This window comes from Lontra canadensis, unplaced genomic scaffold, assembly GCF_010015895.1.
Source record: "Lontra canadensis isolate GAN:19392208 unplaced genomic scaffold, GSC_riverotter_1.0 scaffold100, whole genome shotgun sequence".
In the NCBI taxonomy this organism is placed as follows: Eukaryota; Metazoa; Chordata; class Mammalia; order Carnivora; family Mustelidae; genus Lontra; species Lontra canadensis.
In genome coordinates this window covers 966831-982760 of record NW_022631094.1, presented here as the reverse complement: position 1 = coordinate 982760, position 15930 = coordinate 966831, and the positions used below count along the sequence as shown (strand labels likewise).

At 40.7% G+C, this 15930-nt stretch overlaps 1 protein-coding gene and 1 non-coding gene across 4 annotated transcripts in view; one reads left to right on the top strand and one right to left on the bottom strand.

Moving 5' to 3' along the window:
* CDC123 (cell division cycle 123) overlaps positions 1 to 15930 on the top strand; it is a 55572-nt gene that overhangs the window by 1748 nt on the left and 37894 nt on the right. For all 3 annotated transcript variants that reach the window (XR_004380323.1, XM_032837818.1, XM_032837817.1), the window contains exon 2: positions 3331 to 3402. Coding sequence is in view for 2 of the 3 variants with exons in the window: in XM_032837818.1 (XP_032693709.1) it covers positions 3331 to 3402 (72 nt within the window). In the remaining variant the exon portion in view is untranslated. The remainder of the gene's footprint in view (positions 1 to 3330; positions 3403 to 15930) is intronic.
* On the bottom strand, positions 7187 to 7312 carry LOC116855305. The gene has a single exon (XR_004380332.1). It is a non-coding gene; the product is annotated as a U6atac minor spliceosomal RNA (small nuclear RNA).

Below are 15930 nucleotides of genomic sequence, written 5' to 3'. Positions count from 1 at the left end.
CATGGGAATTAAATGAGATAAAATATTTTAAATGCTTGCCACAGTTTCTGGCATGTAGTAAACACACAGAAATGCTGTTTGTTGTTACATTTTGGATTTAATCAAAGCTCTACTGAAGCAAAATAAGTTTAGGATGTGTACCATTCATAGGGAGCTGAGAATGGAGAATAAACCAGGAGGTGGGATTTTCCCAACAGTTCAGAGCTAAACTGTGTGGCTTGAAACCGTTCTTTAATCTGTCTTTAAACTCTTTCTTCAGTCTGTTTGGTTCTGTAGTGATATTAAGTGATATTACTGGAACCTCACATCTGACAGGATATCCCTCCACAGTCTGGGTGAATCTCGTGGGGCTCTGTTAGCTTTGCGTTGTCATTGTCAGCTTCCATGCTGAGATCATATTCTTGTTACTGACTCAGCATTATTTTTCAGTGTTTATTAATCCTGGTTCAGAGATGATTAGGTGGGTAAGAATATAGGTTTATTTTTTGACAAGTTCTAGGACTTTGACTCAGGCTTAAGAATCATTAGCTAGATGACTTCAGGCCTCTTTACTTCATGAATCTGTTACTTTCCTCAAACATAAAGGCTATGATAAATGATCTTTTAAAGACCGTTTTTACCTCTAAAATTATATTAGAATAACTTATCTGTATGTGCATAATTATATTCACTTGAATAGGATCTAGAATAGGATGTTGAATATATAAGATACCGAATAGGATATAAAATGGGATAGGAACTTTGTCATTTAATTCTTTTACATCTGTCAGGCCTCATTTGTTTCTCACCTGCACTTGGATTTCAATGACCCGACTTAAGCTCTTCTCTGACAGCCTTGTTAGGTTTGTGAAAAGCTTCCCTGGCATTGACTTATTTATGGCCTCAGTCTTTTACGCACAGTTCCTTCTTCTGAATTTTTTTTTTTTAAGATTTTATTTATTTGACAGAGATCACAAGTAGGCAGACAGGCAGGCGGTGGGGGGGGGAAGCAGGCTCCCCACCAAGCAGGGAGCCGATGCAGGGCTCGAGCCCAGGACCATGACCTGAGCTGAAGGCAGAGGCTCCACCCACTGAGCCACCCTGGCGCCCCCCCTTCTTCTGAATTTTGGCAGCACTTGGTACACCCTCCCCTGGGACAGCACTTAACATGTTGTACTGTAGGTTTTTTTTCCTTTTGTATTTTTCCCCCATCATAGGCTTTCAGTTCTTAATGGAATCACTTTGGTATCCTCCTTGTTGTACGTAACATAATGCATGATATGCTCATTAGGATGACTTCAGAACTGGGGCTCTAGAAGTCAGTGACCCATGAGAAGTAAGCGGGATCTAGATGTCAGCTAGTGTCTGTAAGAGTTGAAGACTCTCCAGGAGGAAGAATATGCAAAGAATTCAGAATAGAATCCAACAATAAACATGATGTTTTGAATCTGGTCAAGAGGTGGTGCAACCTGGAGGGAAAGTCCAGATTCAAAAATCAGACTTGAGTCTGATTGAGTGTAACTCAAAAATGATGGACATGGACTCTGAAAACATTGATTTGGGGGCTTAGAGACATGACCAGCAGGGGAGAGGACTCTGGGCTCTCTTTGGGGTCAGGAAAACCACTGTAGATGTCTAGGAACTGGCCTTCCTGCCAGCATTTCTCAGGCTCGGGCCCCCAAGAAGATAAACTTTGAAAACGAGTAAGAAAATTTTTCAAGATTTTAGGTAGTATTGGAATGTGTGCAAGAACCTCAGATTGACTGCATTTATGGTTTAGTTTGCTGGGTTCATTACAAGGTAAATATTTAGGAAGGTTTGTTTGTGATTAGGCAGTTGGCATATTTAAAAATAAAATTGGATAGTTCTTTTGATAGTAGAGTTTAAAAATTTTAAGCAACTTTTAAGTTTCAGAGGCTCACTTGAAATTGGTTAAAATTTAGCAAATTTACAAATGGAATAGTAAGATCGGGTGGTTGACCTTAAAATCCTGAAGGACTAGGCTTTTGAATGTAAAATTATGAATTTGATAGATCAGCTGTTAATCTTTAAAACTGAAATAGTCCATGAATAATGTTTTCTGTGCACAAAAACCTTTTATTTTTTTTAAAAGATTTTATTTATTTATTTGACAGAGAGATCACAAGTAGGCAGAGAGGCAGGCAGAGAGAGAGAGAGAGAGAGAGAGAGAGAAAGAGAAGCAGGCTCCTCGCTGAGCAGAGCCCGACACAGGGCTTGATCCCAAGGGCCTGAGATCATGACCTGAGCTGAAGGCAGAGGCTTAACCCACTGAGCCTCCCAGGCGCCCCACAAAATATTTTTAATGTGCCAGAAAATAAGTAGATGATGCATAAGTCAGTGATGTTCTCTTGACTCTATGAAAGCAGGCCATCATTTCTTTTTACTTTTTAAAGAATATATACCTCAAAATAATAGCGTTCCTTTTATGTACCTACGGAAGAATTACTTCATGATTTATTGTTACAGAGTAAAAAAAATCTAATGATCCCATGAAATTTTGCAATGACTTCCAGTTATGGCTTTGCCATCCCTTAATTATCTGAAACAGAGTAGACTAATACAGCTTTATAGCTCTGGCAGTCAGTTGAACAGAAAGCCACCAGAACACACCCAGACACATCATGAATTCTTAGCCCTTCACTCTCATTGCCAACCAAAGAATGGTTTCCAGATCCTAAGTCTGCCTCTGCCCTCTATCTTAGAAGATGATCAGATGCTGTTTCTGCTTTGTTTGCTACATTTTCTGTGTTGCTGCAAATACCTCCTGGTTCTGATTTCTTAAAGACATAGATACTCACTCAAAATTCTCTTGAGCTGTTGCGTTTCATACTGTGATTTCAGTATGGTTCTTCGGATTTGTCTGGTTTTGTTTTACCATGATTGTGGTAGTACATGAGCTGAAGTTAGTTTACCACAAGATTTATTCATATTATTCTAATTTTTAATGTGTTGCTACCAAATATACATTTTTTTTAAAAGATTTATTTATTTATTTATTTATTTGACAGAGAGAGAGAGAGATTACAAGTAGGCAGAGAGACAGGCAGAGAGAGACGGGGAAGCAGGCTCTCTGCTGAGCAGAGAGCTCGATGTGGGGCTCCATCCCAGGACCCTGAGATCATGACCTGAGCTGAAGGTAGAGGCTTAACCCATTGAGCCACCCAGGCACCCCCAAATGTACATCATTAACATTTCCTACCATATATTAAAAATAAAGGAAATAAGTAATTAAAAAATTGAATTTTGATTTTTTTTTTCTCTCTGCTTATGTTTGGTCTTTTAAAATGATGCCTTTTTGATAAATGCCTTTTTTTTTTTTTTTCCCCAAAGCGTCATTCTTCCACTTCCGCAGAATGTGAAGGATTATTTACTCGATGATGGAACTCTGGTGGTTTCAGGAAGGTAAAGTATACCAGAAGGAATTCTTGGAGCTTTATTATGAAGAAATGTTGTGATGATTGAATCTCATTGATTACCATGTAAAATAAATACATTAGCTTTGGGACCATTCTCTACTTTTTTTTTCCCTAGCTAAAATTATGTCCTTATCTTTGTCCTGTGTTTCTTGTCAATGCTCAATTAATAAGTTACAGAATTGAGTACTTCCTTCTCTAGTAGCTACCAGTTAAGAAATTGGGCAGTTACTTTCATCTTTAACTTGAGAAAATGAGTGTGATAATTCTTTCTCTGGAGGTAGGGAGAGGGGTTGGAGGGAGAAAGAGGACATGCTATGAAAGTTTATTTAAGTAATCTCTACACCCAGTGTGGGGCTCGAACTCATGACCCTGAGATCAGGAGTTGCTTGCTCTTCTGACTAAGCCAGCCATGTGCCCCAGGATACCTCAGCTCTTAAGATAAAAATTTGTTTCAAACAGCTTCACCAGGTGTATCATGTAATTCCCTAACTTCTTCTTCCCCACGGTTAACCCCATCTCTACCTTCATGTTGTTCCTCTGTTCAAAAAGGGAAGACATTGTCATGCTTCAGTCTTTTTAGTGCAAACTTGGAAAAGTTTAAGAATCATAGAATTTAATGAAGTTCCTATTTTTTCATTCAGGTTTCTGCTCAGAGGTCATGTTACCTAAGTGCTCATCTCTCACCCGCCTTAATAAAACAGCCTAATGAGAAGGAATCCTTGCTATATACTGTACTCCTTTTTTTTTTTTTTAAGATTTTGTTTATTTGTCAGAGAGACAGAGAGCATGCACACATAAGCCGGGGAAGCAGCAGGCAGAGGGAGAAGCAGGCTCCCCACTGAGTGAGGAGTCGGATGCCCGAATCAGTTCCAGGACCCTGGGATTATGACCTGAGCTGAAGGAAGATGCTTCAGCGGCTGAGCCACCCAGGCCGCCCTGTACTCCTTTTTTGTAGGATTCTAGGTTGGAAATCATTTTCCCTTGGCAATATTACAAAAATTTTTGATTATGGTAAAATACACATAGCTGTAGATTTCCTATCTTAATTATATTTAAGTGCACAGCTCGGTGGTACTAAGTACATTTATAATGTGCAGCCATCACCACCACCCACCTCCAGAACTCTGATCATCTTGTAAAGCCGAAAGTCGGTCCCATGGAAACACTGCCTCCCTTCCTCCTCCCACTAGCCCCTGGCCACCACCGTTCTACTTTCTGTACCTGTGACTGGAGTACTCTCAGGACCTACCTGAGTGGAATCGTGCAGTATTTGTTGTTTTGTGACCAGCTCTATTTCACCAGCATGATGTCGTTGGGGTTTGTCGATGTTCTGCTGTTTCAGTTTCCTTCCCTGTAAGGCTGAACGCTGCTCTGTGGCATGAGTGGGCACATTTTGGTGCCTTACTCTTCACCCCCTTGCCTCACTTTACTTTTCTTCATAATCCTTCTTTCCTGCATGGAGTGTTATACTTAACTAATGAATCACTGCACATGGCATCAAGGACCGATTATGTACTACACAGTGGCTAACTGAACATAATAAAAAAAATACTTATTTCCATCTGATATCAGTCCCATTACTGTTCTGGTATGAGAATGCTGGCTTCTTGAGAACTGGGACATGGACAGTTCTGTTCCTAGCTCTTGGAGCAGTGTCTGACACATAAGAGGTGCCTGATAGACATTTGCTGAAGGAAGAAAATTACAAGTAGAATTGCATATGTTTTCAATAACACTAATTCTTAAAAAGATGTATTTATTTATTTTAGAGAGAGAGAATGTGTGCATTTGAGTTGGGGGAGCAGGAGAGAGAGTCTTAAACAGACTTCACGCTGAGCATGGAGTCTGAGGTGGGGCTCGACCTCACAACCGTGAAAATCACGACCTGAGCTAAAATCAAGAGTCAGACGCTTATTCGGCTAAGCCAGCCGGGTGCCCCAAAGTAACACTGATTTTCGACCCCTCCCCACTTCCCTTGTCATGAATTTTCTGTGTAGCTTTCTGGATTATATTTCTGCTTTGGTATTCTCAGCCTCATAATAACTTGAAAATTATTGTTTGAGAGTCTCATTAACTTAGAATAATTGCAAGATAAGGAATTATCCTATCCTAAGGCTGAGGGAACAGCCTTAAGGAGGGCTTTGAGGCATGGAAGGTGTTGACCTGCAGGACGCTACAAAGAGGTCATGTGGCTGGAGCATGGAGAGCTGAATGGTGTAAGAATTGGTAACTGCCATGGGGGAAGTGATAAGAGGATGTGTGAGAGTCCTGTTAAAGATCTTAGAATTTGTTCTGAGGTCAGTGGGAATGCATTAAAGAGCTCTGACCAAGAGAGTGACCCTGGCAGATCACAGGTTTTGAACTAGGACCAGTTACCATGTGGAAATTGAAGACCAGTTAGGAGGGTACTGCCTTGGATCCAGTACGAACTGACAGTGGCTTGAACTATGGAGGTGTCCCTGAAAGGGGAGAAGTGAATGGATTTGTGGTGTCTTCGAGCTGTGCCCTCAGGCTTGGTGACAGAGAAGGAGGTGACAGAGAAGGAGGTGACAAGAATCACCCTCTCATTTCTGGCTGAACAGCTAGAGGAATGAAAATTTTGCTCAGGCTGAGAAAAGCCTTTGATTTGAAAAGGGAAGTAATTTTTAGATTGGATTCCTTTTCTAGGTAAAAACTTGAAAATTAGAGGTGTAACTTAAATGACTATTCTACTACAGGTGTGATTGTAAAACAAACGAGCACAGAGTGTAACGTTTGGTGAATTTAGGTAAATACAGACACCTGTTTCATCACCTAGTCCATGAAAAATACCAAACATTTCCACTCCCCAGGAAAGTCCCTACTACCTCTTTTTGGTCAATCCTGCCTACTTCCCCCTGCCCCACTCCAGGCAAATGCTGATCTGATTTACATCTCTATGCCTTAGTTCTGCCAGTTCTAGAACTTTATGTAAGTGAAATATAGTATGTATTTTGTGTCTGGCTGCTTTAACTCCACATAATGCTTTTGGGATTCATCTCTGTTGCTGTGTTTCATAGCTAAGTAGCTTTTAAAAATGTGTCTTCTTTTTTGCTTTCAAAGATTTTATTTTTAAGTAATCTCTGTGTCAACTGTGGGTCTTGAACTTAAAACTCTGAGATCAAGAATCCTACGTTCCACCGACTGAGCCAGCCAGGTGCCCCAAATGTGTCTTTTTAAACCTCAGTATTTGTGTTTTGTGTGTGGGCTTGGTTGTATATCCCTCTAAGTATATTCCTTGTTATCCTAATCTTTTTTTTTCCCTTCGAGTCAGTGATACTTTATTTTATGTTATTTTATATTATTTTATTTTTTATCTATGAACATTTATTTTTTTAAGACATTATTTATTTATTAGAGAGAGAGAGAGAGATCACAAGTAGGCAGAGAGGCAGGCAGAGAGCAAAGGGGAAGCAGGCTCCCTGCTGAACAGAGACCCCCCCCCCCAATGCGGGGTTTGATCCCAGGATCCTGAGATCATGACCTGAGCCAAAGGCAGAGGCTTAACCCACTGAGCCACCCAGGCACCCTGAACATTTTTTTTGTTTAAGTTTTTTTTTCAAATTCCAGTTAGTTAACAGTGTACTATTAGTTTTAGGTGTGTAGTATAGTGATTCAACACTTCATACATCACCCGGTGCCCATCATGACAAGTGTACTCCTTATCCTCATCACCTAATTCACCTATCCCACACCCACCTCCCCTCTGGTAACCCATCAGTTTGTTCTCTATTGTTAAGAGTCTGTTTCTTAAAAAACGATGGTTAAATGCCTCAAAGTAGGTGGCAGTTCCTTAACCATATATGTGTTGTTAGGCCTGAGAGTCTCTTCCATCCTTGTAAAGGGGAGTGTCAACCCTCTCTCAGTTCATGTAACATTTGCTATCCTAATCTGTTTTACCTTCCTGTGAAGAGTAGGGGGATAAAAAAATAAGATGAGAAGACCCTATGGAGCTTTAATTTACCCAAAAGTAACATAATTTAACCTAACCTTAATGGATATCAAAATATTAAATGGGCTAACAGTTTTGGTTGGGGTAACCTTGGAGAACAAAACAACTTCCGAGTGAATAATATCTAGACTCACTAGGCACAATATCGGTCATCACTTACTGATCCAAGGTATTAATCAACAGAGCAAGTTACCCTGCAGATAACAGCACAGTCCAGAGTTCATATCAGCAGTAGAATTCATGGCCTCCAATCAGGAGATCCTAATGGTTTTCTTTTGTTCAGCAATTAAAGCCCTACATGATTTCAGTTAGGGCTGGAGTAATCCTGATTGGATTCTACCAGTAATTTCATCCTGAGTTCAGATAGTAACAGCTTTAGGTGAATGAGTGTTTATTTAAAGTTTTATTTATAGAGTACCATAACTGCATCTATTATTATGTGAACATTTTAGCTCCTTTGTATGGATTGTTGCCCTGCATCAAAGAATACAGTATTTTAGTTACAGATAAATAGAGTTAATGAACTAGAGTTATTGAATATTCTTTTATTGTGAGTAGGTCAGTAGTGAACTACTACTTGTTATTTGTACATACTGAGATAGATCAGTTAAGCATCTTTCTTTAGCATAGACCATGGAACACATACGATTTGGTTTTATTTGGTAAAATAAATTCTGAAATGGTAGGGAGTGGGACCAATATGAATGCTTAGAAATTCCATCATGTATAAAATTGCCCCCATCTCATTTTTAATTATCAAGGTGTAATAATTGCTCATGATAGTAAACTTGAAAACTACACAAAATATAAAGAAGCAGAAAAATCACGTATAATTCCACCACCTTAAAAGCAAATGCTGTTCAAATATTGGCATATCTTCTTTAGCCTAAGTTATGAGCATACTACATAGATAATTTTATATTCTTTTATCATTGAAACCAGAGTGTAATTTTTCCATGTTTTTAAAATGGCATAAAGTTATTTTTAATAACTGCATAATTTTTGCATATAGTTTTTATTACTGATTTAATTCCATAGTTGTTGGGCACATAGGTCATTTACAACTTTACTGAAAAATAATTCTTCACTGAACACATTGTTTTGTGGAGCACTGTTTGCATTTAGGATTATTTCTGTGCAATAAGAATCCTAGGCTCTAGTCACATGCCAAAGGTTATAAAAATTTTTAAGACGCTTGACCAGGGGACGCCTGGGTGGCTTTTGGTTAAGTGTCTGGCTTCGGTTCAGATCATGATTCCAGGGTCCCCGGCCACAGCCCCATATCAGGCTCCCTGCTCAGTAGGAGTCTGCTTCTGCCTCTCCCTCTGCCCTTTCCCCTGCTCATGTGTGCATGCTCTCTCTCTCTCAAACAAATAAATCAAATTTAGGGGAAAAAAAAAAAAAAGACTCTTGACCAGTATTGCCAAATAGCTTTTGTAACCATTGTACCAGTTTATGGTCTTAACACTAGTGTATTAGGATACCCATCTCAGAAAGTGAAATTCTTAATTAAATGCTTTCTTCTAGGTTTCCAAGTTAGTTGTTACAACAAAGAAAATAAAAGACAGACCAAGTCTTTGAATATAATTTCATCAGTTTCAGCTCCCATGAAGTGAATGTGGCCTTTTATCTCCTTAACCTGCCATTCAGCACTCTTTTGTTTATTCCCTGGGTCAAATGGGGTGATTTTGGTTTCAAGTAATAGAATATCTTCTGTGGTCCAAGGGTTTGTGTGGCCCCCAAATTCATATGTTGAAATCCTAACCCCCGAAGATATTTGTTATTAGAAGGTGGAACCTTTGGAAGGTGATAAGGTCACGGGGGTGGAGGCTTTATGAATGGCCTTTATGCCCTAATGAGAGGTACCCCAGAGAGCAACCTTGTGCCTTCTGCCATTTAAGGACACAGCAAGAAGGTGGCAATCTGTAGCCTGGAAGAGGGCTATCACCAGCACCTGACCCTTTTGGCACCCTGATCTTGGACTTCTAGCCTCCCAAACTGTGAGACATAAATTCCTCTTCATATCCAGTGTATGTTATTTTGTTACAGTAGCCCAGACAGACTAAGACAATATCCAGTTTTAAACATGGCTTAAATGAGGAGGCAAATAACTTATTTCATAAGAAGCCCTAAGGCATGGCAGTTATTGGAAAGTATAGTAGTTCAGTGATGCTTCTCTCTGAATTTCCTGGTTTTCCTCTCGAGAGTCCAGGTTCACCATAGTCGGTTCAGAGATCATGTCCTCACAATATCATATCCAGAGATCCTGTCTCATGTCCCTCTTTAAGAGCAGGACAAACTTTCTCAGTAAGTCTCTGGCTCTTGTTGGTCGGGATGGGTCCCTCACTGGTAGGGGGGATGGAACAGCCGGGAGTGGTAGATTAGTCTGTACATACTGTCGTGGCTGGGGAGAAGTCCATAAGGCACAGGGGCACTTCGTTTCTGGACACATTGGAGGTTTTATTAACAGAGAAATGGGGAAGTGGCTGTTAGGGTCTGCCGTAAGTCTTGATTCTTCATGCCTAATCTCCCATTACCTCCACATAGAGGACATTTTTTCACTCCAGACTCTCAGCTCTATAAGGTGTCTTGTTTACACTTAAAACTTAAAACAGAGTCTGGGCTCAATAAGTATTTGTTGAATGAGTGAATAAATGAACATGATGACTTCACTCTTTCCCCTGGGGCCTAAATGGAGTCAGATGAATAGTACACACCAAGGATGGTAACTGGGTTTATCTTGTTTGCCAATTCAGATCTACTGGTAATGGTTTCCAGAATTTAGAAAGGGTTCTGAGGCTATATCCAGGGTTCAATGAGAAAGAATGCTTGATTCGATTATTATTGCCTACAGAGGGTATGGGAAAGGAAGCTGGTAATGTGCATTTCTGGTATAGGTGGTGATTCATTTTATTGTACATTATTGGGTGTGTCCCACCCTCATGAGATGGGTGCTGAGTGCGCTACAGAAATAACAAGATGGTGGGGGATACCCTGCCTGGGGAGTCCCTCTTTAGTAGCCAGGTCAAAGATATAAATAAATAGAAGTCTGCTTTCTTGGAATAAAAGCATCTGTTCTTCTAATAATGTTTCTGAAGTTTAAATAATCAGTGGGGTGATTCAGGAAGTTTTTATGTAGAGGTGATACTGGAACTGGGCTCGTAGGTTGGATCTGACTCAGGTCATCTGACTCACTGCTTCCAGGAATTAATCTTTACTTGTCCCTTTCTGATCCCAAGTTCTTTCCTCACTTGTCTCCTTTAAGGCAGAATATAGTAAGACGCTAGTTATAAAACCCATGTTAGGTGTGTTCATGATTTGAATCTTCACAACTCTTTAGGATAGCTGCTACTGTCCTTATTTTATAGATTTTATAGATGGGATAATGGTGCAAAGCTCTTGAGAAACAGCGGTGGAACTTACCCACTCAAGCTCTTTCTGATCCAAAGCCAGTTCTCTTAAGGTTTCCCATTGTTCTTATGTTCCATCTCTGTGCTGGATATGATACAAGAAATACAGAATACCTTAAATATTATCATCATACTTTGGCCAATTCAGTCCTCAGTAGTCAGAGATATACCTTAGAAAGCCAGTCTGGGAAACTTGCAGATTTATACTCACCCATCATCTACGGTGACCATGTTTTGGGACATACCTCACAGCAGGTACTGCAATAAATTCTTCTGAAGAAGTATATGGATACACTGGTTATAAATATGATTTTTTAAAGACTTTTTAAATTTATTTGACAGAGATCACAAGTAGGCAGAGAGGCAGGCGGAGGGGAGCAGAGAGTCCGATGCACGGCTTGATCTAGGACCCTGAGATCATAACCTGAGCCGAAGGCTTAACCCACTGAGCCACCCAGGCACCCCATAAATAGGATTTTTAAAAATGTATTTCATTATACTAACAAAGTGATGTTTTAGAGTGGTGAAATACATTTTCAAGTTCATTGAGTACCTTTTATATTGTAAGGTTAAATAAGCCTTATTAAAGATAATGTATTTAAAAATGTGTGGTATTTAAAGAGAGAGGCAGAAGAAGGTCTGGCTCCCGGAGCCGGGATTCACTAGTGACAGCGTGTTAGCATTATCACTGTACTATAGCGTCTGGTTCTTAGCTTCATGGATCTGGCAAGTCAGTTCTTTAGGATTGTGAAGGGTATGTAAAAGCTTAGGAACTGGGGTGCCTGGCTGGGTCAGCCAGTAGAGGATGCGACTCTTGATCTCGAGGTTGTGAGTTCAAGCTTCACATTGGGTGCAGAGGTTACTTTAAAAAAAGAAAATCTAGGGAACTGATTGATACATGTTAAACAGAATTACACCAGATTGATTGAATGATTGATAAGCCAGCATGTCAATTTCTTGATTTATAAAGGAGGATATGCCTTTCCAGTGATTGCTACTATATCATTTACCATGTAATACACCTTCAACAAATTCGAAGGGAACCACTGTTGGTAGCTTTGCATTTATTAGCAATATACTTCACTATTTCTTGATATTATATCCACCTTAGATATTATTTCTTGACTTTGTATTACAGTGTTTGAAGATTTAGTTTTATTGTGCCTTCTCTACGTTCATTACAGTTTTTGGTTAAGTGAGAGTCATTAGTTACAATATACCACATTATTGTGGCTGCTGAGCCATACTGTGTACTGTGATTACCTTTTCTTTCCTAATAACCATGCTCTTTAAATGTGCTTTGTTTTCCATGTGTCTCTCACTAATACCTAGTAACTGTTCAGGAGACAGGTCATAGCCTGTTAGCTATTTCTCTAAATACTCATGGACACTTCCGGATGGATCACTTCCATTTTCCTTTCCTGGATATTTCATTTTAGCAATCCCCCATCATCCTGTTCTGCCTGGTAGCTCTTCAGGTCTGGTATACAGTTGTCATCCTGATACTTTACTATTTTGTGTTGGATTTTCTCTCCCTTGGATATCACATTTTTGGGTCTCTTGAGTTACTTGTTTTATTGACTGTCATGCTCTGCAGTGCATAGGAGGAAACACTTTTGAGTCTTTCCATACCTGAAAAAATTTTTTATTCTACTATAGATTTTCTGGGCGGTGGGGTGGGGACATGAATTGGCTTAGTATGGGATTCTAGGCAGAAAATTTCCCTTGTGATTTTGAAGGTATGGTCTACTGTCTTCTAGAATGCTGTGAGGTCCTTTGTCATTTTGATTTGTCTTCCTTTATTGTGACCCAGTTTTCTTTATGAATGTTTTTGAGAATTCCTCTTTCATGTTCTTATATTTCATGATAGTCCTCTGAATGGCCCAAACATGCTGACTTAGAACAATAAACATTTTGTTTGTCCGTGATTGCTCAGGTGGGTGTTGAGAGACAATTCTCGCATCTCAGTTATTGCTTGTCTTGCACGCAGAGGCAGTAAAGCTTTTGTTCTTGACTGTCCTTTCTAGGATGTTTATATAGCAAACAGCTTGGAAGGTAGAGGTAGTGGCTTCCTCCCTAGCAGAGAGCAGGTTTATTTACTGTCTAGTACAGGTAAAGACAAGTGTGTCTGCCCTTGGGTCCCAGACCGAACAGGTTCACCTGCAGCCCATTATAAAAGATGAGGTTCCCTAAATTCAGGGTTCCTCAGTTGTGACGCAAATCTGGGCCACTCTTTGATCTCCCCTGGGACAGAGGGGCCAGTGGAATCTGATGGACAGATGAAGCTCATGCTTGATGCTGTGGTGTAAGTCAAAGAGTCCTTTGTTTCTGACCTAGGCATCTTGAGTCTTCTGCCAGAGTCCAAGAAACTGTGACGAGCTAGCCTGTTAGCTTGCAAGTAGGGTAAAATCTCAGAACCCCTACACTTCTTGACACCGGGTGAGTCTTCTCTTGGTCTTGCTAAGATCATGTTGTTGTCATTTGGTGGTTCTGCTGAATACTTGGGTGCTTTTAGGGTGGCCTCATTCCCATGTCTGGCCGTTGATGCTGGGCCTCTCTTTCCATGTGGTCTCTCATCTCAGAAGACTACCCTAGCATCTTCACATAGTTGGTGGAAGCATTCCAAACAGGAGAGCAGAGGCTGTAAAGGCTTCTGACACCTAGAATTACATGGTGTCAGTTGGCTACATTTTGTTGGTCACGGTGAGTCTTGAAGCCAGTTTAAATGAAAGGAATGGGGGACATAAATGCCACTTTTTGATGGGAAGAGTGGCAAAGTCACCCTATAGAGGAGTGTGTCAGACTAGATGGGAAGAATTATTGTGGTCGCCTTTGCAAGTCGCCTGAGTCCTCCCCCACCCCGCATTCACTGTGCTGTGTACTTGGTGAGCCCTTCCATTCTAGAGATGTATTTTTCAGTTTGGGAACATTTAAAAAATACTCTTATTTTTGGCAATTTTCTCATATTTTCTGGTTTCTTTTTCTCGAACTCCTGTTATTTAGATACTGAAGCTTGTTGGAATCTCTGAATTGTATCATTCTTTCTCTGTTGTCTGTCTGTCTTCTTAGTTCTTTCTGGGAAATTTCCTTCATTTTGCCATTCATTCTGTTGAATTTTTTTTTTTAAATGATAGTATTTATCTGACAGAGAGAGCACCAGCAAAGGGAGCAGCAGGCAGAGGGAGAGAGAGAAGCAGGCTCCTCGCCAAGCAGGGAGCTTGATGCAGGGCTCAATCCCAGGACCCTGAGCTGAAGACAGATGCTTAGCTGACTGAGCTACACAGATGCCCCCATTTTATTAAATTTAAAAAAGTTATTATTTTTTAAAGATTTTATTTATTTGACAGAGAGATCACAAGTAGACAGGCAGGCAGAAAGAGAGAGAGGGAAGCAGGCTCCCTGCTGAGCAGAGAGCCTGATGCGGGACTCGATCCCAGGACCCTGAGATCATGACCTGAGCCGAAGGCAGGGGCTTAACGCACTGAGCCACCCAGGCGCCCCCCAAAATTTTTTTATTTAAAAAAAAATTTTATTGACAGAGCACAAGTGAGCACAAGCAGGGGGAATGGTAGAGGAAGAAGCAGGCTCCCCACTAAGCAGGGAGCCTGACATGGGGCTTGATCCCAGGACTCTGGGATCATGACCTGAGCCCAAGTCAGATGCTTAACCTACCGAGCCCCCCAGGTGCCCCCTATTGAATTTTTAAATAGCAGCTGCATGTTTTCATTTCTTCAGGTTTAATACTGTCCTCTGTTCCTTTTTTTCCTTTATTTGGAAAAAAAAAAATTATTTATTTATTTTTTAAAGTAGGTTCCCTGCCCAGCAGGCAGCCCAAGGTGGGGCTTGAACTCGTGGCCCTGAGATCGAGACTTCAGCTGAGATCAAGAGTCGGATACTTAGGGTGCCATGATCCCGGGAGTCCTGGGACAGAGTCAAGCCCGCTTCTCCCTCTGCCTTTGCCTCTCTCTCTCTGTCTTTCATGAATAAATGAAATCTTAAAAAAAAAAAAAAAAGTCAGATGCTTAACTGACTAAGCCACCTAGGCTCCTCTCCTTTGTTCCTTTCTTACAGCTTCCTGTTTTTCTCTCATGGATGCAATATCTTCTTTTATTTTTTTATTAATGATTTTTAAAAATACTTTTCACCTGGTCCCTTTAATGTCTGTTTCTTATATATTACCTTTTCTCTCTCCTTTTAAAAATACTGTTTTTCATCTTGGAGCCTTTCTTTAGTTTTGTATGATTCTAGGCCTTTATTCCTGTTGGACATACACACTCAAACTCATACTCATTCACTCTGTACCCAGGTGAGGCTTGCTGACTAAGAGTGCCAGCAATCAGCAGGTACTGATGGAAGTTTTCCAGATGACTCTTATCTGTAGGTCTGTCCTCTGAGGTGGTTTAGTTTCTACAGAGAAAAGTCTTGTAATCTGTGTGTGTTCTGGGAGCAGGGTGGGAGGAAGGGGACTGGTGGCCTCAGTCAGTGTGACTTTCACATGGCTTCTCAACATACTGTAGCATTTCACCCTCATTTTCCTCTGGGGCATTATGGACCTGAGTCCTTAGCCTCTTTGGTTCATGGAGAAGGATTAGTTGTTAGGGTATGCAGGGTGAGGAGGGCTGTGTGCGGACTGACCCTGCTGTGGACACAGGTCACCTGTTGGTAGCCCAGAGCTTCGTTTTCCATCATCTGTGCTAGGTCTAGGTTCTGCCTGTTGCTCACTGGGTTATCCTCCTCATTGGCTTTCTGTTTTCCAAACTTTTTTTGCTGTCTCTTTTCTGCAGTTGTCTCGTTTTTGGTCCTTTTTTTCCCCTTGGGATTTTCCCTACCATTTTAGTGGAGTTTCAAGAGGGAGCATAGGATGCCCATGGTCAACCAGAACCCTCCCTTTCCCTTCTTGAAGTTTCTTGGTAAAGATCCTATGCTGGTTCCTGTTCTGATTATTATTGTTTTCATTGATGTCGTGAGTTCTTCACGGGCCAATTATTTGTGGTTTATTGTTTAGAGAGGAAATTCTCTGTTTTCAGCCTTTGCTTCCGCCCTAGGCAATGAAGATTGGCTGTTTGCTGGTTCTTTTCAACATGTGCTTTGCTCACAGGCTTCTTCAAAGATAGCACGTCTGAGTCTTTCTGTC